This window comes from Phyllostomus hastatus, unplaced genomic scaffold, assembly GCF_019186645.2.
Source record: "Phyllostomus hastatus isolate PE091 unplaced genomic scaffold, TTU_PhHast_1.1 phas_scaffold_501, whole genome shotgun sequence".
In the NCBI taxonomy this organism is placed as follows: domain Eukaryota; kingdom Metazoa; phylum Chordata; class Mammalia; order Chiroptera; family Phyllostomidae; genus Phyllostomus; species Phyllostomus hastatus.
The window spans coordinates 26,369,479-26,394,251 of record NW_025334033.1 but is presented as its reverse complement, the minus strand read 5'-3'; the positions used below and the strand labels follow the sequence as shown (position 1 = coordinate 26,394,251).

At 43.0% G+C, this 24,773-nt stretch overlaps 1 protein-coding gene across 1 annotated transcript; it reads left to right on the top strand.

Annotated features, from left to right (window-relative positions):
- Nucleotides 1–9,384: 9,384 nt before the first annotated feature.
- Nucleotides 9,385–10,841, top strand: C2CD4B (C2 calcium dependent domain containing 4B). Its single transcript, XM_045823325.1, is given in 3 exon segments — nucleotides 9,385–9,460; nucleotides 9,662–10,526; nucleotides 10,528–10,841. Coding segments are annotated over 2 exon segments (1,140 nt in total). The 5' UTR covers nucleotides 9,385–9,460; nucleotides 9,662–9,699; the 3' UTR covers nucleotide 10,841.
- Nucleotides 10,842–24,773: the final 13,932 nt, after the last annotated feature.

Sequence of the window (24,773 nt, the reverse complement as noted above, 5' to 3'; positions counted from 1 at the left end):
TTCTCACTCCGCTCTCCTCCACCGGAGGCATTTCTCTATGACCATTTAACAAGTTCCCCAGCATCTTAATCTTTTACAAAGTTTGGAAATTTGTTTTCTGACTTGCATAGTTCCCTTTTGGTGTATGTGCTGGCTTTCCCAAGATGCTTTTGGCTCTCATCCCAACTCACTTGCAGTTGTTTGGGGGGAAAGGCAAGATAATCCACAACCATAGTAGGAAAAAAATCAAAATTTTAATATCTTACATATTTTAGTACTTTGGGCATCTGGTTTGGTTTTATTTTCCTTTAAATGGTGTCTGGTTTCTGGACTCAAAGACTCAGTTCTGATGACATTCTTTCTGCTGTCCTTGCCTGGGAGCAATGCACAGAGAGTGTAACCATAAATAGCATGATGGACTCCAATCTCTGGTCTCAGCCCCCTCACACTGGCCATTCAGTTTTAAAGAGAACTACTTGTTGAAAGGGCTTGCCATTGTGTTTCCCCTGGGTAGCTAGCAAAGGCCCTGTTCTAAAATTGAAAATATTAGATGTGAAGATTAAAAAAAATATTTATTTACTTTTTCGAGGGGAAGGGAGGGAGAAAGAGGGAGAGAAACATTGTATGTGAAAGAAGCAGCGATCAGTTGCCTCTCGCACACCCCCAAGGGAGGACCTGGCCCACAACCCAGGCATGTGCCCTGACTGGGAATTGAACTGGCGACCTTTTGGTTCGTAGGCAGCGGCTCAGTCCACTGAGACACACCAGCCAGGGTGTGAAGGTGTTTTGAAAAAATAAAACAAAAACCCCATGTTTTAGTTCTGGCACTGCCATTATTAGCCGTGTGCATTTCAGCAAATCTCCACATTTCTTTGGGCTGCGGTATCCTCATGGGTACAACTGGGACACTAAAACCTACCTCACAGGGTTGTTGTGAGGATTAAATATGCTCTGTAATCTGTCATACTATATAAATATTTGCAAATTTTTGTTATGATTTAAGAGCTATTTTAAAATATCCCCTGTCCACACAGCAGATACTGCTGACATTTCTACCATTAGATAACACTTTTCACTGTCGTGTACCACACAGTTAAATTGCTAGGGTGACATTGTATGTTTCTATGTAAATATGTTTGTGTGGACAGTGTCCCCACAGCTTTAATGTCCTATAAGGGGCTTCATTACCCTAAAAAGTTAAAAGTGCTTTAGAATCAAAAAGTTGGATTTGGTAACAGGAATATATTTATTGCTTCCAGAAGACCCCTCTTAACATGTCTGTAGTAGTGGTTTTGATATTTTTAGATGGTGAAATTCTTAATGTACAGGCCTGATGACTGCACAGAACATTTGATATCAGGACTAAAAATCTTGGACAATGTTCACAGTAGCCGCTGGAGTATCCAACTGCCGACAGTGTCAATGTGGGTGTATAATGATGAGCTATATGGCCCTGTGAAAGTCACCTTACCTCACGGAGGGGTTTGAGCTTAAAGATTTCAAAGGTACTGGTTGGAATTCTCTAGGAAAGCGAGATCAAAGCTGGACTTGGATGGAAACCAATTGTGTCAGAAATGAACCAGGCTTTGTGCAGGAGGAAGAAGAGGGAGTATCAGAGTGAGGATGAGGGGCAGAGAATCCAAGGAGCTCCATCTGTGCTAAAGACAGGGAACTCGAACCTGCTGAGGTGAAGAGCCAGTTAATCTGGGCAGGAAGAGAGCAGATGGGCTCCTTCTTAAGATCCAAGGTGCTGACGGAGCAGAGACACAACCTCCACCTGTCACTGTGCACTGACTTGCCAGAACACAAGCTGCCCCTCGGTGAGCAAGTGCATCGTCCTCCCTGCGCTCACAGAACTTGCGGTTCCCACGGGAGCCAGCTCCTGGAGTCTCCCCACTTCCCACAGCAGGCGGTTTGCCACTTCAGGAAACACTGCCCTACAAATGCTTCCAGACACAGTAAGTTGTAGGGATGGGGAGGCTTTGGGGAGAGGTTCGGAGAACCTTCTATCTATACTTTAGGGTGGACTGGAATCCCTACCCTCACGTGAGGAATTTTAAGTATAAAATCTTATTTTAAAAAACAAAACTACTGTTGATACGTTATCATTAACTAAACTCCATAGTTTACATTAGGGTTCATCATTTGTACTTTTTAAAAAACTTGTTGTTGAGTGTTAAATGCCTTTCTGTATCTTCTGAGATGATTATGTGTTGTTTTGAAAAAACAGACTAGGTCTGTGGACTAAAATTTGGGAACACAGTTACATTTTTTAGAATAATAGCCTTATTTTGTAATCATCTAGAATGGGGTCAATAAACATTTTCTGCAGTAAATATTTTTGTGGTAAATAGTTCCGATAGTTAATATTTTATTATTTGCAGGACACATACAGTTTCTGTCACTTTTTTAAAACATCCCTTTATAAACTATTTTTAGCTTACATTAAACATTTTTGGTCTAGCCACCTGAGCTAAAAATGATTTTTACTTTATCACACAGTTGGCTATAGAGCTGTGAAAAGAAGTAGCAGCAGCAGTGACAGAAACATATGTGGCCAGCAAAGCTCAGATTATGTACTACTGGCCCTTTACAAAAAAACCCCAACAAAAACAAACAAGCAAACAAACTTTGCCAGCCCCCTATTCTAGAATAGTGTTACACAATACTTTAAAAGGAACATTGTGTGCTCATATACTGTATATAGCCCAGATTAAATTAAGTCAACAGTGGCAGCATCTCCTCAGCTATAGCACTACTCCCCAAACAGGTCATTTTTACAAAAGAGCACAACTATTAAAACATGTGGCATAAAAATAAGGTGAGGATGTCAGTTGTACTGGTCTGGAAATTAATTGATGGCAACTATGCTTGATTTCTCAGGATTGGAAGACTTGGCTCGTGACTCAGAAGCAGCACTGGCTGAGACACGGTTCTTCAGAAATAGACAAGGTATAGTCTTGCCTGGCTAGGTGTTGTCCTTAAGGCCCCCTTTAAGTGCATGTATCTGACACTTAGATAACAGTCATTATATCCTGGGCATTACTCTAAAGGTTTTGTCCTCTGGGCCCATCTCCTTGTCCATAACATAGGTTGATATTGACACTAATAATACCTCCTTCATAGGGTTGCTGAAGGGATTACATGTGGTTAATTAACCTGTTGAATATCTATAGAGTGGTAGAGCCAGAATCTGGCTCTTAACTCCGTCTCATGCTATCATTTCTCTGATACATTAGTCCTCCTTCCTCAGCTTCCTCCCTTTCCCACCTGGTGGTCTCCAGGTCTGGATTGCCATGGTGACTGACGGAAGTGAGATGTGCGTGAGTAGTCTTAGTTGACACCCCTTTTAATGAACCACAAGATGTGTAGCACTTTCAAAGCAGTGTTCCAAAGCCTGTCTCTTTTAATTTGTGGTACAAAAGAATGTTTTATTGATCTTCATTTAAATCTTAATTTAATATCTCTTCAAGAATGTAAAACTTTGAGTGAGGAAGGCCAGAATATTTTAGAGAGGCAAAGAAAGATAAGAAGCATGAAACTAAAGAAACTAAGATTTAGGAAGGCTTCACGTTTTTCTTTTCCTCTGACCTGAAGACAGATTTGAGATTTGGAGGCAACGAGCTTTCCCTAGATGAGCTTCCTTCAAATCAATTTTTAACCAGCTTGTGTTTTTTCAAATGAACCTCTCTGGGGTAACCATTAACTGCATAGTAATTATGATCCTGGTGATTTTTAAAGGTCAAGAAACAAAATAACCCAAATCACAATGACATGTCACTCATAAACTACCTCCTAAATTTAGTTCTCTTAAAGTGGGACCCTGATTTTCTTCCTGGAGAATGGGCATGTGTGCCACTGTCTGAGGATCAGTCCCCTGCAGACTGGGTGCCGCCCTGGGCCAGGCCTGATTTGGTCTTCCCACAGGTCCATGGGTCTTGGTTTCCCCCTTTCTACATATTTGCGTTACTTATCCAACCCCTAGCTGCATGGCTCTACACGGATACCAGGTAGTGTTGGTTTCTTTTTCTTTCCTTTTTGCTTTTTCTTGAGCTTTGAAGGAACTCATGTGCCCTGTGGGGTGTCTAAAGCCTTTTTCTTTTGCCCAGACTTATCCTTTCCTAAGTAACCAGGCTCTGAAGAGGCAACTCTTACTACACTAACCCTGAACAACAATAAAAAGAATAATAATTATTATTAAGAAGAGTTCAAAAGAAAGATAAAACTTCAAATGTTCATCGACTGAATCATTTTTTCTTTGTTTATGAAACTAAACTAGAAATAAAAAGAAGATGAAATACATAAAATCTAAAAATAAAATTAAATAAATAAAGACTCCATCTTGGTGTCTTCAGCAACTGATTCCTCAAATGTATTGTTTACTTAAAGAAGCTTTAGTTCTATCTCTCACCAGAAGCATCTATTTATTTAGGGGGAGGTAGGCTACCAAAAAAATAACACATCTTCATTTGGGTAAATCTGGAAAATACCAATAGAGAAAGGTTAGAATCAGCTGTAATCCAGCCATCTAGAATCGACTTGCTGGGAACACTTTCGTGGACATCCCACAGTGTTCGCTATGTATACACTTTCCCCCAAAATGGGATCCCTTAGTACAATTCTGTCTTTATAGTCTTTTTAATTTTTCTGAGCTTAGAGTCTTTTATAACATCGATGTTAATGATCAATCACACACAGCTATGCTTTAACTTATTAAATCTGCTGTTGTCCACAGATCCCATTCCAGGAGGATTCTCATGTAGAAGATGAATGAACACCAGCCAGAGGCCATGAGCTCGAGGGTCCGGTGACAGGACGTTTGCCTGTCTCTGGACGGGGAGGGCAAGTGTGCGTTTGTGGTCGAGTGCGGGTTGGATGGGTTCTGTCATGTGGAGGTTTCTTTGAAATTGTTCGTTTCTGCTCATGGAACAAATGTGCCATTATTCGCCTAGTGTCCGATATATAAATGTTGCATTAAAATCTTGAGGCGTCTGCTGTCTCACAGTGTGTATACTTTGAAATGATATTAGGGCATTATAATAAAATGCACTTTTGATGACATATGAACTGAGAAGGCATTTATTTGTATGAAACATCTTCCAAAGATAATATATATTACATAGTATTGGGTTCTATTGGTGATAGATAAGGATTTTTTCATGATTTTTTTTGGCTACCTGGGATGCAAAAATGTCATATTATTTGGAGACCTCACTTATAAGGAGAAGCAAGAAGTGTTCTATATTAATCATTAGAGGGTCTTTCACGATTTAGAATGTAACAGGACCCCATGTGGGTAGCTTTGTTATTTAGCCCATTGGTTAGCCCATTGGTTTGCTAACATTTTAAATTCAGGCAATATTTTCTGTGGCTCCACTTGCCCTGCTGCTCTCAAAGGTATGTGCATGGCACACAGACCCCCCGGAACCATGCTGCGTTCTCCTTTACAACAGAACTCTGCCTCAAGGTGCCAAATGTGAGGGGGGCGGGTCATATTAGCTACTCTTCTGAAATGGAAATCCCTGCTATGCCAGTAGATCTAGAATCCATTTTTCATTCAACTTGGACAGTTCAGCTCTATTGCTTTGTTTGGTCTCTGTCATACAATCAAACACAGTGGCGAAGAAGGGGTTTCTTCAAGCTGGTGTACCCCCACCTGGCTTGAAACATACAAATGGTGTCAACTTACAACAGACCAGGAAACTATGACCAAAGACAAATGTCTGACTATATAAAGAATGGGGACTCTTAAAGTGAAGTTCACTGTAGTCAGCCCAGCCCAGTGACAGGCCCATAAATTTGTTGGAACCTCAAGTACCTTCTGAAAGGCAGCATTAACATCACAGACTTTGGGCTTTTGCATCAGCATTTAGATCCTCACTCTGTGGTTACAGACCAAGCATGTAACTTGAGGAGGAGTTATTTAAAGTCTCTGAGGCAAAATTTATCTTTAAAAGTAAAGCAATTGTAACTTTGCAGGATTGATGGATTAGGTAAGGGATCTTTTGTGAAGGGCGTGACTCAGAACAGGTGCCCACTAAAGTTAGTTGTCCTTCTTCCTTTTTAAGTTCTCATCTGTGTCTAAAACTTTTAACCTGATATCATAACAATGAGTGTGGTGACAAAATACTACTGTCACCTTACTACTACCTGCAAAAAAAATAGGTAAGATTTACTAAATAAATGCCAGACATTGTCTCATAATGACTTTATATGGATTACGAATCAGCATAACCCTAGGTAGGATGTGGTTGTAACCATTATCTTCACAGAATAGATGAAAAAAAAAAATACCGAGGCTTAAGTAAATGAAGAAATTTGCCCCAGCTCATACAGCTAGATAGCGATGCAGCTGGAGTAAGAGCCCAGGCAGTCTGTTTTCTGTGCCTAGTAGTGAAAAGTCAAAATGAGTAACATTCAGTCCCCAGTGTCCACCGTGAGTTTAGAGCACTGTTATGCTGCAAGGCAGACAACTAACTATACAGGTTGTTTACATCTCATTCTTCACAGTTACCAACAGGTGACACAGCTTGTCAACTTACAGCATTTGCTGACTTGCCCATAACTTTAGATCACAGTGGGCAAACACAAGGCCCGAGGGCTGAATCTGGCCCTCCACCTTGTTTTATATGGCCCAGCACCTTTTTTCTACCCAGCGGCAGCAATGAGCTCTTGCTTAACCGTTAAGGAGTAGTTACATTTATACAGTCCTAAAGTTACATTCTACCCTTTGAAGGCAACTGCAAAGCTGATGTGGACCCGGGTGAAAATGAGTTTGATACCCCTGCTTTAGACAATTTGGTAGAGTCAGCTGTGGCTTCAAGCAAGGGTCAGTAAGTTAAGTGTAGTCAAGAAAGGGTGACCTTTCAGATAAACTTGAAAATATTGGATTATTTTGCAGCAATACTGTGTTGTGCTTAGATGGCCAGACAGACAATATGGTTTGTACATCCATGTGAGCCTCAGATCTTCCTTGTAACATCCCTACCTCATGCTGGTCCAGACTACCTGAATACCTCCAAAGATGGGGAGCATACAGCCTCTTAAGGAAGCCTTTTGCACCTTCAGAGAACACTGACTGAAATTTCTGCTCATTGGTGTATTAACAACCTAAAAGCAAATAAGCAAAACTTTTAGTTTAAAATATCAGAACAGGAAAAATATCTTTATGACCTTGGGGCAGGGACTTATTTGTTAGGCAAAATCACAAAGGAAAAATGGATACATCTAATACATTAAAATTTTAAAACTATTTCTCAAAAGACATCATAAAATATGAAAAGCAAGTTAACTGGGACAATTTTGTAGCACTTAAAAATGACCACGAGCCCTGGCTGGCATAGCTCAGTGGATTGAGTGTGGGCTGCGAACCAAAGTGTTGCAGGTTCGATTACCAGTCAGGGTACATGCCTGGGTTGCAGGCCATGACCCCCAGCAACCACACATTGATGTTTCTCTCTCTCTTTCTCCCTCCCTTCCCTCTCTAAAAATAAATAAATAAAATCTTAAAAAAAATGACCACGAAGTAGTACCTAATGTATGCAGATATGTATGAGAGAACAGACAACAAAATAAAAGGAATGATGGGAAGAATCTAGATGCTCCCTAGGAAAAAAAGTGGAGACCATTTTGATGAAACTTGATTTTCATTTGCTAGCTTGATAAGCATTTAATTGTAATAATATTCTGTAATTCTTTGAACCTCTTTCAATGTGAACAAGGAAGGAATTTGGATTTTTTAAAGTTGTTTCATATGTTTTTCATAAACTGGTGTTAAATGTTATACTTTCAAAGGTATAGGCTTTCAAATGAGCAGAAAGCTAGGATTTACCATATTGGGCTATGATAAATAGTTTGAGTGACAAGTCTCTTAACCTGAGCCTCGGTTTCTCATCTGGTCAACAGAAGCAATATCCACCTTACTGGTTTGTTGTAAGAACGAAATGGAATAACACAATTAGAGAGATATGTGGTTAAAAACACCTGATGGTCATAAGACCTGCAGAACACAATAAAATTCATCAAATGTTTACTGAGTACTTATTCTTTGCCCGGCATTGTATCCCCGGGTGCTGAAATTGGATAAGAGATAAGTAAGACAGCTTTGCTTGTCCTGAGATAGGGCAAGTGGGATGCAGGCAGACCCAGGTTCTGGGTCGTAGCACTTTTATTTTATATTTTCCACATATTCATAATAGGTCCCCCAAACTCCATGCTGGTTGAGATGCCCCAGTCATTGTCCTCAAGAAACTCATAGTCTATTAGGGAAGACAAACTTGTAAATCACAACTTCTAAAGCAACGTGGTAAATGCAGCAATGGTGTTACACAGAATGTGTATGCAGAGAATAAGGAGGGGCTAATGAACCATGGTGGGAGGTTGGGAAAAGAGTCCCTGAGGGATGATGTCTGGCTAAATTGTGGGAAATAAGCAGGAGCTCCCACAGAAAAGGCAGAGAAGGGCATTTCTGATAACAGGAAGCATCACACAAAGCAAAATAAACAGGAAACTGCTAGTTCCAGGTCCTGCCATTAATTAGCTTAATTTAACCTTTATGGAATTTCCTCAAGTTCCTCTGAACTTTCAGTTTTCTCATCTCAGAAAAGTTGGGGGTGGAAAGAGGCAACCGAGATGTTCCGTAAGGTGCTTTCTAACTGCATAAACTACATGCTGGAGAAGAGAGAAAAGGGCTGGCTTTGGAAATATCAAATGTTATTTTTAGGGCATGAGCCAGAAACCTCATCTTTTGTGACAATCAAGATGACAGGCAGAACCTGTAGTCATTCAGGAAATTTTGCATACATTAGTTCACCCACCTCACCACTATTTATGGCATTGTCTGAGCTAGGTCCTATGCTATTAAGGAAGCCATCCTCCAATAGAGGGAGACACGTAAATAACTAATAGACAAATACCATGGAAACCATATTGGTCTATACACAGCAGGTGTGTAGAGGAGGTAGAAAACAAGTCCCTAGGGCGTGTAAGTCACTTTCAGGGTGTCAGAATTTAGCTCCTAGCAAAAAGGAATTTTCTGTTTCTTCATCCTGTTTCACCTTCTCCAAGAGGCCGCCATCATTTTCAGCTGCCATTGTCCCTTGGCAGGGCGATGAGGCGTCCTCTCTTCACCTACAACCTTTCGCAGGCCTGTGTCAGGAGCTCTGAGCACGCAGAGGGCACGCGGAGCACATGCAGGTCCCAGGCACCAGAGGGTGACAGCTCCGGAAACAGCTTTGCTCACACACGAGTGCTGCAGGGCCGCCCAGCATCTCCGGGAAATCGGGGCCGGGGAGGCGGGCTGCCCAGTGCCGGCAGGAGTCGGGCTCCCAGCTTGGGGGCGGGACTCCGGCTACCGGTATAAGAGCAGGGCGCCACTGTTCTGGCCACAGTGCTGAAGCTGACGCCTCAGCCACTGCTACCTGGAGGCAACAGGCACTGAACTTGCAACTCTTGACCCACAGTGAGCGAGGAAGAGCAAAAGGTCTGATTTCTAGTTTGTCATTTATTTAGTTTGTAGTACCAATGAATGGAAGGAAGGCAGGGTCTGTGGGTGCGCGAGAGCTCGGTGAGACTGGCCGGGGTGGTAGGCGCGTCGATACCCTCAGAGGGTCCGGGGGTTGGGGTCCAGCCCTGTCTCCAGGATCCCCGAGCGCCCAAACTCAACAGCTTCTCTCTCCTGCAGGAGCGCTTCTTCCGCCACTAGCAGCCAGACTTCTGAGGATGCGGCTTCTAGGGAAACTCCGCGCCTCGGCAGCGGGCAGCGCAGCCACGGAGCCGGCCTTCAACGTGCTCACCCCCGGCCGCATACCTGAGTTCTGCATCCCGCCGCGGCTGCCCGCGCCCTGCGCGCCCGATTCTTCGATCCCGGCCGCCGCTCTGCCCCGGCGGTGCGCGGCTGAGCCTGACCTGTGGCCCAGAGAAGGCGACGACGGCGCAGGACACACGGACTGGGACCCGCGGTCCCAAGCCGCGCTCTCGCTGCCTCACCTGCCCCGCGCGCGCACCGCCTACGGCTTCTGCGCGCTGCTGGAAAGTCCGCACACCCGCCGCAAGGAGTCACTCTTTCTCGGGGACCCCAGAGCCGCAGTGCTCCTGCAGCCGCAAGCAGCCCGATCGGCTCTCCGCCCGCGTGCCCACACGTTTGGCGGCTGCGGAGAAGACGCCCCCCTTGGCCCCTCTGGCGGAGTCCCTGAGTCCACAGCCCCCGAAGACACTCGCCCGCCCCGTAACACAGTCGCTCCGCGTCCCCGCGGCCACCGCCTCCTGCGCGCCTCCGAAGGGCTGCTGAGCCGCGCGCTGAGGGCCCGGAGGAATCGCGGCCTGGTTCGCGCCCGCTCTGTGTCCAGTGGGGACGAGGACGAGAACGAGGAGTGCAGCGCCGGCTCGGGGTCGCCGGCCCGGACCTTCTCCACGCCCCCTCTGTCATCCTCCAGCTCGAAGCTCGAGCACTTGGAGGCCGAAAGCACCGTAACTCTGGATCGCGCCGCCAGCGCCGTGCACTTGGCTGCCGAGTACAGTCCGGCCAGGGGGCGTCTCCGCATCCGGCTGCGCCGTCGGCTGCTCCGTCAGCCTGGTCCTGCAACCACCCGGCAAGACTCGTTCGCAGCGCAGCGCCGGGATGCAAGGGAGCCACAGGGCCGTCTTCGGCCAGGACTTCTGCTTCGGCGGACTCTCGGAGGACGAAGTACACCTCCTGGCAGTGCGCATCTAGACTGAGAACAAGGGCCCTGGCCAGGAGCCGGGCCGCCTGCTGGGCCCGGGTGAGCTGCTGCTGGGTCCCTCCTGCTGCCCTGAGGGCTCCCAGGCCTCAAGGCCCTGCCCGCAGGGTGCTTTCTGTCCGCTGAGGACTCTCGGACACTGACGGCCGCTTTGTACAAAATAAATGTTATTTATTCATTTTTCTATTTATGATCTTGCTTTATTGACACTTTATTTCTTAAATGTCTGCTTTTGTCATTGTTTATTTGTAGGAAAGGAAAAAAAATACTGACGCCCTCCTCTATTCACAACATCCAACCCTCCTTTCCAGGCTGGAAGAGAGAGAAAGGAACTGCACCCCATGTGCGTTGTTCTTTCTCTCCGGTTTATGTCAATGCCAAGTGGTTTATGGGTTTAAAAAGGAAAATTATCCCTTCAGAATCAGGCCCAACGCTAAGATTCATATGTAATTTTACACATTTGTTGTGGCATAGGTTCATATCATCATTCCTGCACACACATGCACTGAGCAGAAGACATGTAAGGATATTTTATTGGGAAAATAACTCCTTTGCCATTAAGAAGCATTAGGATTCTTTTAAAAGTAAAGCCTTCAGGAAATGCTGAGAAAAAGGAAAACAAAGTGAAGTACCTTGTCAAGGGTGGCCATGTAGGGAATAGATATTCCTGGCATCCCCCTCTTTCTCCTCCAAAAGCAGCCCTGGGAAATGCTATTTCAGAACAGAAATCTTTCCTGCCTCCTTAAACAAGTTGATATTTTTGTGGCCTTATTTCCATCTACCTGTGTATCTAAATTACATAGTAATGAATGGCTTTGCAATAGCATTTCCCAGAGCAGTTGAAGAGTAAATGGTTTTTTGAACCAGTTCTAAGAGTTTTTAAATCCAATTTAAATTCAATTTTCATTTGTTGATTCATCAAATAGACTTGAGTCCACTAGAAACTGATCATACCCAGGAGGGTTTGCCCTTGCCTGCAGGCATCTGTGCGTGGTGTGGGGACAGCACAATGGGTGTGTGTGAGTAGGTGGGGAGATACAGAGGCATCTTTTTTCTGCCACTTACGACTTCTCTGAACTAGGGAGAACCAGTTAATCTCCCCGATCCTCACTTCCTACATCAATGAAATGGGAGTATTAGTACTTACAGGATTTTTTAAAAACAGGACTTAATAATCAAATAACCCCAAATACATATAAAATATGACAGTATACCTCAAAAGGCTTGAACTGTACTGGTAAGTAGGTGCTGAATAATGTTGCAGAAAATGGACTCTCTCATTTCTTCATTTCCACTTGTTTCTTCCTGTTCCTGTGGGGGATCCTAGAGGAGTGGACAGCGCGCCCTGGGACTGAGGATTGCATGTGGCCAGGAGTGGGACTAGAGAGCCCTGTAGGATCCTGCTGGTAAATGTCCCCCTAATCAATAATTTGCGCTCATTCTGCATCAGAAAGGCCTTCAACATTGTTATTACTGGAATGAGATCCTGGGTATAAATTTAGTCAGAACAAACAAATAAAACTCCTAGATTTTAAACACAATTTCAAAGTAGACAAGTTAGCTCTTGGAAATCATCTAATTAAACAGCTTCTAAAACTGAGAAAATCCTGCAGAGGTGACTTGGCCAAAGCCACATAGCCAGTGACTGGCTGAGCTCAGACAAGAACTAGTTGTCCTAGGTTCACCAGAGGACTGGCCTTACCTTTATTCTGTCATTCAGCCATTATTTGTTGAGCCTTTACTCTGTGACAGGCACAGTATTAACCCCAGGGGGTGCAGCTGTGGACAAGACAGCTAAGGTTCCTGTTTTCCCACGACATCATTGTGGTGGGGATAGTCAAACAATAGCCGAATTTTGTTATTACAGATTGTGGTGACTATCATAAGGGCAATAAACTAAAAAGGATGATAGAGATTCTGGGCAAAGCAAGTGGCAGGTGGGATGCTCTCAGAGATCAGAAAAGGTCTCCCTAAAACCTGAGAAAGGAATAATTCATGGGAGGAACTTAATCTATCCAAACAGCCACTTAATGTATCCAGATAACCCCTTAATACACTCAAACCAAAATTCTTGATTTGCCCCTCCCAAATGTCTTCCTCCCTTAGTCTTCCTCATTTCTGTAAATGGCACCATTATTCTTCCTTTCACGCAAACCAAGAACCTAAAATCCTTAACTTCTCTCTCACACATTCCACTTGTCTCAGATGTAAATGTAACCTCCTTAGAGCTTCCTCCCTGGCCATCCCATCTAAAAACATCATCATTGTCACTATTAGTGCTTTATTATTCTTCATAGCACTTAACACTACCTGATGTTATATAATCACTCATTTTGTTGTTGTTTATTTTCTCTTTCACTAGAATGTGTGCTTTATAAAAGCAGGAACTTCATTTATTTCTAGTGCTTAGAAAAGAGTCTGACATATAGTAAACACTCAATAAATATTGATTATTGAATAAGCATAAGAAGAGATCAAATAAATAATGAAGAGTAGAGGACCTAGGATCAAGCCATGAGACAAACCAACATTTAGAAATTCAATAGAGGAGAAAAAATCAGTGCAGGAGAAGGAGAAGCAGCAGCCAGTGAGGCAAAGGAAAGACCGGCAGAGTGTAGAGTCATGGAAGCCAAGAAAAATAAGAGCAGAAAAATGCCCAGTAGCATTGGCAAGATAAAGGTTGGCAGTGAACTTATCAAGAACAGTTGTACGAGAGTAGTGACAACAGGAACCAGACTAGAGTAGGTCAAAATGTAAATGGAATGTGAGAAGGTACAAACAGGACCTTTTGAAAAGGGGAGGAGAGATAAAGGGCTATAGTGGGAAGAGAATACTGAGTCAAAGAGATGTATTTTGTTTTAATGATGCGACCACTGACCGGCAGTGACTGCAGAACACTGCGGATGGCTCATTGAAACATGAGAAAAACATACACAGAGACAACCAGGTCCTGTGGGGAAGTAAGGATGGAACAGTCTCTCTAGTGGGGAGCGCCTTGGCCACCCTCCCTAAGGGAGACCACCCCATTCTCCCACCTGAGCAGGATTTTATTGGGTTTGTTTACACAGGAATTCAGGTAAAGCTCATTAAACATTGCCAGGAAGGATCAAACAATAGATAACAAAGAAGTCTGAGGGCCTATTTTGAGTCAGGGTCAGATAGCTAAAGAACTGTAAAACTTTGAGGAACAAACTTACTTCTTACTTGGACCCTTATCAGTTAATTGAGAGCATTCTAAACAAAGCAGGTTTCACAGGATTTTACATATTCTTTCTTAGGCCTGGTCACCCGGGGAACCCGCCCTTTCCAGCACAGGGCTGTACCACCCTCTGTCATTGTTTCAGGCTTAGGTGGATCAAGGGAAGTAAGGCAGCCAAGAGATTAGGAGGTTTTCTTGCAGGCAATGAGGACTCAGGCTTTGTCAAAGCTGAGGGGCAAGGGTCCATCACCCCCTTTTGCTGTAGCCCTCAAAGTCCTTCCCTGGGGGCCTCCCATGTGACCGTGCCTGTCTTAGGTCGTTCCCCCCTTGGGGAATCTTACCCGTCATTGGCTAACTGACCAAGCATTGGGGGCCAGGCAGGGTGAAGTAAAAGGAGCAGAAGCAGTGCTCTTGCCAGGGAGATAAGCTTTTGTCTCCTTGGTGGCTTATGGTCCAAGGTCATTCCCTCAGCCTCAGCCTTGGCAAGGGTTACAGCTTCTGATACCAGGCAGGGCGGTTCCCAACATTTTAATATAAAGGAGTCTAACACATATTTGAAATATACAGTATAGAGGGAGATATTAACACTGAAGAGAAAGAAAACCATCAGTAACTGTAGGAGCAGACTTTGGAAAACCAAGAGGGTGTCCAGAACACACATGGTCAGAAGCAATGATCTAGAACCCATGCTCTTGATCCATTCCTTTTCCCACATCTCTACTCTGCCATCCACAGCATCATTCCACCCTAAGGCAGGTCCCTCTTGTAGTTTTACGATGTTGGCCGACAACAGCTCTGACTGCCCCATGATTTCTCATTAGAGTCCATGTTGCAGAGAAGGCCTTGTTTCTGCAAGCACTCATTTGAGTCTAAGACCTTACCCAGAAGGCTCCAGCAAATTCCTGCCCCCCCTCACCCATGGTTTAGATTTCCATGGTTTTGCTTTCTATGCTCTTAGTTATCTATGGTCAATAATGGTCTGAAAATATTTAAAGGAAACTTGCAGAAAAAAATAATTCATAAGTTTTAAATTGCATGCCGTTCTGAGCAGCAGGCATGATAGCATCTCCCACTGTCCTGCTCCATCCTATCCAGGACTTGAAACATCCCTTTGTCCAGCATCTACATGATGAATATGCTACCTTCCCAATAGACATTTAGAAGCTGTCTTGGTTATCAGATCCACTGCCACAATATAAAGTGCTTGTGTTCAAGTAACCCTTGTTTCACTTAATGATGGCCTCAAAGCACCAGAATAGTGATGCTGGCAATTTGGATATGCCAAAGAGAAGTTTACAATGTGATCATTCCACAAAGTCAGTACTTTTTTAAATGAAAAGGAATGTATGTATAGGGAAAAAAACATGGTATAAATAGGGTTCAACACTATTCACAGTTCCAGGCTTCTACTGGGCGCCTTGGAACACATCTCTCTGCAGATAAAGTGGGGGACTACTATATTTTATTGGACCAAATTGGATTGCAATCCCAATCATGAACCATTCTCTACAAAGGGAACAGTGTTAGTCTTACAGTTACTCGGCGTATCGTATCTCTAGTTGAGCGCAGGATTAGCATCTACTGAGGGAAATGGTTCTTCCTGTCAGGAAGTAAGAAAGGGGAAATGAGGTGGAGTATTAGAAAGAGCAGGAAGTCTGAGGTCATCAGAAGGACCTAGATTCCAATCTAGACTCTGCTACTAGGTGTGATCTTTGGGCAAATACTTACTTCTTTGAACTTCAGTTTTGTCTTTTCTTTCTTAAAAATTATATTTTATTGATTATGCTATTACATTTGTCCTGATTTTCTCCCTTTGTCCCCCTCCACCCAGCGCCCCTTACCCCCTCAGGCAATCCTTCCACCATTGTTCATGTTCATGCGTCATGCAAATAAATTCTTTGGCTACCGCATATCCTATACTGCACTTTACATCCCCATGGCTATTCCTAACTACCTATTTGTACTTCTTAATCTCCTCACCTCTTCACCCTGTCTCCCTCTCCCCACTTCTATCTGGCAACCATTTGGTAAATAACTTTTTTTCTCTTGTTGCTTTTAAGAGTCTCTCTTTATTTTTAACTTTTGGCCTTTTAATAATGATGTATCTTGGAGTGGGCCTCTTTGCATCCACCATAATTGGAATTCTCTGCACTTCCTGGTCTTGGATGTCTATTTCCTTCACCAAATGAAGGTAGTTCTCTTTCACTAATTTTTCAGAGAGATTTCCAGCTTCTTGCTCTTTCTCTTCTCCTTCTGGTAGCCCTTTGATGTGAATGTTGGACATCTTGAAGTTGTCCCAGAGGCTGTTTATACTATCCTTTTGGATTCTTTTTTCTTCTTGTTCTGTGTGATTGCTTTTTGCTTCCTTATGTTCCAAATCATTGATTTGATTATTGGCTTCATCCACTCCACTGTTGCTTCCCTGTAAATTGTTCTTTCTTTCATAGTGTATCCTTCATTTCTGGCTGGGTCTTTTTTATGCTGCTGAGGTCCTCACTAAGTTCCTTGAGCATCCTTATAACCTGTGTGTTTGAACTCTGCATCTGAGAGATTGCTTACCTTCCTTTGTTTAGCTCTTTTTTTCTGGAGTGTTGATCTGTTCTTTCATTTGGGCATGTTTCTTTCTTTTTTTTTTTTTTTAGACAGAGGGGAGGGGAGAGAGAAAGAAAGGGAAAGAAACATCAATGTGTGGTTGCCTCTTACTCGCTGCCTACTGGGGACCTGGCTGGAAATCCAGGCATGTGCCTTGACTGGGAATTGAACTGGTGACCCTTTGGTTTGCACACAAGCGCTCAATCCAGTGAGCCACATCAACTGGAGCTCATTTGGGCCACGTTTCTCTGTCTTCTTGTTTTGGCAGCCTCCCTGTTTGTTTTTATGTATTAGGTAGAGCTGCTTTGACTCCCTGTCTTGGTAATGTGGCCTAATGTAGTAGGTGTCCTATAGGGTCCAATGGCATAGCCTCCCCTATCACCCAAGCTGGGTACTCATGGTGTACCCTCTGTGTGGGCTGAGTATACCCTCCTTTTGTAGTTGAAACTTGGTTGCTGTTGGAAGATCAATGGGAGGGATTTACCCAGGCCAGTCAGCTAGCTGCAAGGACTGGCTATGACCACTGACCACCAACCTCCACCATCCATGGAGGATGTGCTATGCAGGGGCAGGGTGATGGTGCCCCAATGTGGTCTGTAGCTATCCACTGGGTGCACTGGCCTTGGGGTTTCCCGGATGGTGCAGGATTAGCCCCCACCTTTGTTTTGCCTGGGGTACCCAGCCTGAGCTCTAAAGTGATCTGAGATGGCTGCTACTTATGCTGGGCTTGTTGATTCCCAGGTGAAGGCAAACTATGAATCTAGTTTGGCTGCCACTAGAGCTCACTGAGGTCAGCTGTTGCTTGTTTGATAGGATTTAGGAGCCAACACTAGCCATTCCTATGGAGAAGCAGCTTGGGTGGGCCTGTAAATTGGGGTGGGACAGAGCCTCTGGGGATTTCTAGGGCAGGTCAAACAGTGTTAGCCAGGTTAATAGAGTCTCATATATGGCACCACCTTACTGGCTCTGTGGGGGGTGGGTTTAGCAAAGGGACAATGGCCTTGCTTGCCTTGATGCCAGACACTTCAGTTTCTCCCTGTAAACCGCTGGTGCCTTTCAAACTGCTACCCCAGTGCTGGAGCTCAGAGGGAGTGATTCTGAGTAGGTGAGCCCATGTGTGGGTTCTTTAAGAGAAAGTGTTTGGGGCTCCAGAAGTTTCTTCCACAGACTCAATCCCCACTGGTTTTTGCAGTCAGAAGTCGTGGGGACTTATCTTCCTGGAACTGGAATCCTGGGCTGGGAGGCTAGGTGTAGGGCCGGGACTCCTTGCTCCCGAGATATCCCTCCCAATTTTTTATTCATGTGGGTGTGGGGCCAGGCCATTCCACATCTGTGCCACTCCTGCCAGTCTGGATGGATGTGGTTTCTTTAATTCCATAGTTGTTGGACTTCACTCAACTCAATTTCATAGTTGTCAGACTTCGATTAAGTTCAATTTCTGATGTTCCTGAGAGATGCTTGTTCTATATTTTAGTTTCAGTTTTGATGTGGTGGTGTGAAGAGGTGAGCCATGTCTGCTAAACCTCCATCTTGACTGGAAGTCCTCAGTTTTGTCTTTTATAAAGCACTGGGTATTAAAATGGCAAAGGTTAAATAAGATAATTGCTCTTAGTCATAGGAAGATTTGTAGTTACAGGGGTAGAGACACTTTTGTTTTAAAATATAAATTGAACATCCCCTCATTAGCTCATGCAGGTAAGTACAATTTTGCTGAATAGCTTTTACGTACATCTGTGGCTCTAAGTCTGTACAAAGGTCACTGTACTGGGAACACGTTTGGGTGACTGCACTAAATGATACAAACAGAAGAATTACATCTTTCCATTCCACTGGTTGTACACTTCAGACTCCATCTGCCATGTTCCAGAGAGAGAGGAACAACAGCTCAGCTGATGTGTGCCTCTAAAATCCAACCATTCCTACGAGTTTTTCAACATTTGTGAACGTCAAGGGCTTGATGAGATATATTCTCATGTGACCAGACACTAATATTTATTCTGACAGGGAAAATCCGTGTTTTATTTTATTTGGCAAAAACAATAGCATTGTTTTTCCAGATTGGTAAAAAAGAACCACTATCTTCTATTGCTGTCTGTCTGTCAGGAGACAGTGCTTCATTTGTCTAAACTGCCCATACAGCATCTGGATCTTTGTCTCCTCCCCCTCCTGGTCACCTGGACCAGAGCCACCATATCTTCCTCTTTTATTCAGTCTGCTCTACACTGCCTTCCTCTCCTGATCAAGTTTCTTACTTCTGAACAATGTGAGATTTACAGAACAGTCACCAAAAGAGTACAAAAAATTCCCAAATACCCTTCACCCAGATTCTATAAATGTTAACATTTTACCATATTTGTTTATATTATTATAAAGTTCCTTTATTTAGGAATAAAAGGGGCATTTCAGTGTGTATTGCTTAAAAATAAAAATATTCTCTTCCATAATTCTCTCATAAAAATTGGGGAATTAATATTAGTTCAATACTACTAGGATAGTCTACAGATTCTATTCAAAATTTTTAATTGGTCAGTAATAGATATTTTTTTTTGTTTGTTTGTTTTTAAGGAAAAGGAAATCCTGGATCACAAGTTGCATTTAAATGGTATGTCTCTAATCTTCTTTAATCTCAAGCTTTTATGATCTTGATATTTTTTATAAGTTCAGGTCAGTTTTGTTAATAGCACATTTAGATTTGTCTGATGCTCCCTTGTAGTTAGATTTGGGTTGTGCGTTTCTGGTGGAAATACCATAGAAGTTATGTGTCTTCTCAGTGCATTGTATTAGAGGCAGACATATCAATTTGTCTTATAACTAGTGATGCTAACTTTGATGGTTTGACTAAAGTAGTGGTGTTTATCAGGTTTCTCCACTGTAAACCTATTATTTTCCTCTTTTTAATTAGTTAATCTCTGGTGAACTTCAGGTAGTTAGAAAGAAGTGAGAGGATATTCAATGCAAATTACAGTTTTATCATCGCTGACCGTCCTTTCCCCATTCTGCCCCTGACTTTCCGCACTGTACATAAGACGATGTCTGGGTGTCGGTCTCTACACTAATAGTGGATGGGCACAGATTTCTACCACTCTGTGTAAAGTTTATTATAGGAGGCCCTCGTTTCCAAAACTCCCTTAACTTAAAAATTAAAGTCTGTATAAGTAAAAAACAAACAAACAAAAACCCAGACTTGATGTGGTGAATGATATGGGAGAAAAAAAGACACAAGATTAAAGTTCATATTTTAACTTAGATTTTGGTTTACTAAATAAATTGATAAATACAGGAATGGATAATATGTCTCTATAATTTTTAACAGTTCACAGTAGAGTATTTTGATGCAGTGTAGTTTTGATTAAAAACTAATGGTTCAGAGATATTGATTAAGGGTGTAAACCTGCAGTTATAAGATGAATAAGTTCTTGAAACCTAACATGCAGCATGGTGATATAGTTAATAATGCTATGTTGTATATCTGCAATCTGCTAAGGGAATAGATCCCAAGTGTTCTCACCACACACACACACACACACACACACACACACAAATAGTAACTATGGGAGGTGATGGGTTCATTAATCAGTTTGATTGTGGTAATCACTTCACAATGTCTACATACATTAAAATACCACATTGTACACCTTAAATATACACAATTTTTATTTGTAAAAATAAATTAAGTAAAAAAATATTTAGGTGACAGCTCAAAAAAGGCTCTGATTTGTCTCTAATGGGACACTTGCTCAACTCATTATTCTCATTTGATTATATTTTCTTTCCCTGGGGTCAAAGTATAGTCATTCTGGATTTATTACACAGTTGCTCTAGAAACCCTTGTTGGGTATCAGGGCCATCCCAGCACTGTGGTGAGCAGTGCTGTCAGTTGCTCTAAGAAGGTTGTAAGTCAGGAGAAAGGCCATCTCTGCAGAGATGGACAGAGCCTGGTAATATAATACATGACATTAATATCATTGGTGTGTTGGGATGATAGGATTGGGTAATGTGTTTTCTTTATTCATAATATTTTCCAAAGTTGAGTTTATAGTTTGAAAAAATACAACATTGTACTCAATTTTACAGAGATATGCCTTAGAACTTGAGAGAATGATCCTCGAGCAAAGTACTTAATCTGGATAAACCTCAGCTCAACCGACATTACGAGATTATTTTAAAGATCAAAGGAGATGAAGGGCTGTCCAGAATCGCCTGGAAACTGAAGTGGAGGCAGCTGGGGAGTGACTGCGAGCTGCCAGGGGCCTACCCTGGGGCAGGGCACAGACAAGGGAGAAGGCGAGAGGCAGCCAAACCTGGCAACATGGATTTGTGGGGATCAGGTACTTAATATTAGAAACAATGATGATATTGTCAATAAAGTTCATTGTGTGTTTTCTATTAAGGTGACATTCAAGAATTTTCCATGCATAGATTTCTTTAATTCTCACAACAATCTTCTACTCATGCAATGAGCATGGAAAGAAATCAAAGCCTAGATTTTCAAGTGAAGCAGTTGCAGAGCCAGGTCTATAACCCAGGTTGTTCAAGGTCATGGTTAAGAGCATAGATTTTGGAATCCAGCTGTTAACTCTTCTCCATATGAGCCATGTGACCCTCAGAGATTTACATTTTTATCTCCATGCCTCGGTTTTCTCATTTTGAAACAGGGATGTCATGTCATCTACTTTGGTGGTGCAAGCGGACAGGGTGAAAACAGGAGGGCTGATGGGCAGAACGAAGGAGCCCAGGAGCAGCCATGTCTGGGTGCAGCTGTCCAATGACGTCAGTGGGGTAAGGGATGAGAGCAGGAAGGAGAGTCAAGTGCGATCTGGGATAAGATCAGGACTCTGTTGGGATGGATGATTTTCGGCACTGTTTTTGGAGGTTTAATCTGGGTGGAGTGCTGTAATTTTAAAAAGTACCGTTATTATTTCTCAATTCATTCTGAGTACAAGGTATTGTTCTAAATGCTTTAAATTTATTAAGGTATTTCTTCCTCATGGCAATCTAGTCCTACTTTTGCAGATAAGCAAATTGAGTGACAGTGAAATCCAGCAAGTTGCCCAAGGTCAGGAAGGGGCAGAGCTTCAATTTGAAACCAAACAGGCTGGCATGAGAGGTCAAGCTCTTGACACCAGCTCCTCTCTGTCGAAGACCAGACATGAAGGTTGGGGTCCTGCAGCAGGCGGGGACAGGTGGGTTGGGGAGTTGAGGGACAGTGAGATGGTAAAAAAGAGAGGATTTAAAAACAAACTTCGTCTATCTCACAATGTTGTCCCAGGCACTAGCCTGAAAAAGAAAATCCTGCACGAATCAAGGCCCAGAGAGACTGTCTTAATGCAGTTTACTCTGCACCAGGAATCAAACAGAAATTTTTCTGAAGATGGCTATCTTAAGGACACTCTAAAATAAAATAAAAAGTAGCTGCATTCTTTGAAAGAAGACAAATAACACATTAGTTAACAGAAGAGGATAAAAAACAACATGAAAGGCCACGAATGGAATATCTGATGTGGTTTTGTTTCCACGTAGGTCATGTGACAAGAAACTCCAAACAGCTTAATCAGTTCTGTTCTTTGTATTTCCATTCGCCATAATGTGGTCATGGTCACAATGTCGTTTTTGTTCCAAGGAATAGAAATGCAGAAAGGGAAAGGTGAGAAAAACAAGGGAGGCTGGAGGGTGGAGAGGAGGGGAGGTTTTCTCATGTTCTCAAATTGTGTTATATAGTCTGTACAGTGTTTTCCTTTTACAACAGGCCACTGCTGGGTTCCTCCTGTTTTAAAGAGAATAAGGTGGAGTTCTTCTTCTTCTAAAGAGGAGAGAATGTTTATGGAGCATTAGAGAAGGTTTATGGAGTGCTTACTCTGTGCTACCTTCAAGGAACTTAGCATGTTGTAGGAGAGAAGGCATGTCTACAAGGCAAGACAAAATGGAAGCTCTCCAGCAGAGGCAGATGTGAAGATGAAGGCTGATTAGATCTGACTTTCAAGGCCCCCCTCAGGGGCTGGGCTGTTCTGCTTTCTCCCTCTTGGCTCCCCGGGTGGGAACGCAGCACCTGGGGCTCACTCTGATGTGAACTCAGTTCACAGGGTGCTGCCCTTCTACCCACGTTGAGGGCATCATAGGGAAGGTGACACAGGTAGAGAATTTGATTTTCACAGAGGTTCACTTAGAGGTCTGGGTCTGCTCAGGGCACAGGGAGGTCTGGACTGACAGAATAGCCCAGGGTAACCTGTGTGTGCCTGGGAAGCCAGATCCAAGCCAAGGCCTAGAATGTAAAAAAGAGGTTGCCATCTTGTTGGAAGGTTGGCTCACTGGGGGCTGGAGAGGGCACGTTCAGTTTCAGGGGGTGAGGAACAAGGGAAGAGAGCCTGGTGAGGAGGAGCGTTGGGGGCAATGCCTAGCGTAGGCTCTTTGCCCACGGAACAGTTGCAACAGGTCTGCTTCCCTGTCTTCTCCACCCTCTCCGTTCCCAGAAGCTTGTCTGGGAACTGAATATTTGTCAAATGGAGTCTGTTTTTATGCCTCCTTATATTATACTTCCTGAGATGTTTTTACCATTTCTTCTTGTTTTGCGGTTGTGTTTCTACAAATTTTAGCTTTAACAAACTTTCTCTATTTCAACCTCTCTTTCCCAAGCCAACCTTCTTCCTAATTACTCTTAAGGGTAAAGGCAAGGTTTTTATTTAAAGGAACACTTTAAGAATCCCTACTTATAATTTAGCTTTTCTTTTTTTATTTTTTTTTTCAATTTTGCTTTTCTTTTTATGAATTTTCTATTATTTGTGGGGAGGTAGAATGATGTCAGACTATCTGAGCCTCTCATTAAGACTCATCCACTTAATACCTGTGTGACTTCAGGTAATTTACTTAAATTATATTAACCTTAATTTTTTTCACTTGCAAATGGAGGCTGATAATAATACTCACCTAATTTAGGATTGCCCCAAGAATTAGAGATAAGCCATGGAAAAACCCTGGCATAATGCCTGGCACACATTGAGCACTCAGTAATGGATAACTATTTATGTTGTCTTAAACACGGTCCTTTCTGTACATTTTAACACCCTGGTAAATAACCCACAGCAAATACTGGGAATTTGTAACTCTTACATCGTGAGAATCACTCAGAACTTACAGAGCTTTCAGAAATGTCCTGTTTTGGTGATGAGGAAGTTTAATATTTCATGGGTTGTTTGGATGTAAGAATCAAAATAAGCTCAGTTTTCATTGTGAAATGAGATCTTGTTTATTATCTGTCTTAACAGGGGAGAATCAAATTTCCACAAGATCAGGATTCATGTTGTGTCTCGCTGATTACTGTATCCCCACACCTAGAATGGTACTTGGAACGTAGTAGGCATTCAGTAAACATTTCCTGATTAATAAATGTATATTCAGATGATTTCTAGTGAACTATTTAAGGAAGTAAGGAAATGTGTCTACATCTATGTATGTCCATTCTTTTTAAATCTCTGACAACATCACACTAAATGTAAATAAATGAATGCCTCCTTTTGGGGCCTGTGTGAGAGTCAGCCTGTGGACCAGGGGAAAGCTTACTGTGTGACATGTTCTGGGAGGCACAGGAAAGAGTCATGGAATTCCCACAGCAGCCAGAGGATTGCTCAGAAGTAGCTGAGAGCTGCCAGCTTGTCCACCATGGAAGGCCTGGTGTCAGGACCAGGAAGAAACAGAGTGAGGGGACTCAGTGGCCAGAGGCCATGGTGAGGCATGGCCATCTGCAGTGAGGCCAGTTCATAAAGATGACCAGATGAGGACCATGAAGCTACTGCGCAACAGAGCCAGCCACCCCTGACAGTGGCTCTCAGCACAGATACCTCCCCACTGGAAAGACAGACAAAAGGTAGAAAAGGTGGAACATCTTGAACTGAGTTTAAATCTGAATTCACCATGTTTACATGTGGAATTACTGGGTTACCTTAAACCCAACACACATATACACACACTATATGCAGGAATCCCACCAAAAAACTTTTATGATATCTAAAGTCAAGTGTTTCAAATCATGTGATTGCAAATGAGTACTAAAACAAAGTCTTAAAACATGTGCTCCCTAAAAATATTGTGAATTGGTTTGGCATGGCAGGTGCCAAGGCTGCAGTTAATTTGATAACTAATTATTTATCATAAATGCAGCTGCTTGTTAGAGTTATAAACAGGTTGAACTTTGGTCTGAGTTGGCAGTTTCTAGAGAAGCAGGTGGTTGAGGAGAAAACCTAGGGTTGTGTTACATAAGCCAGTGTCTGGCTTTGTTTTCAACAGCGTATTAT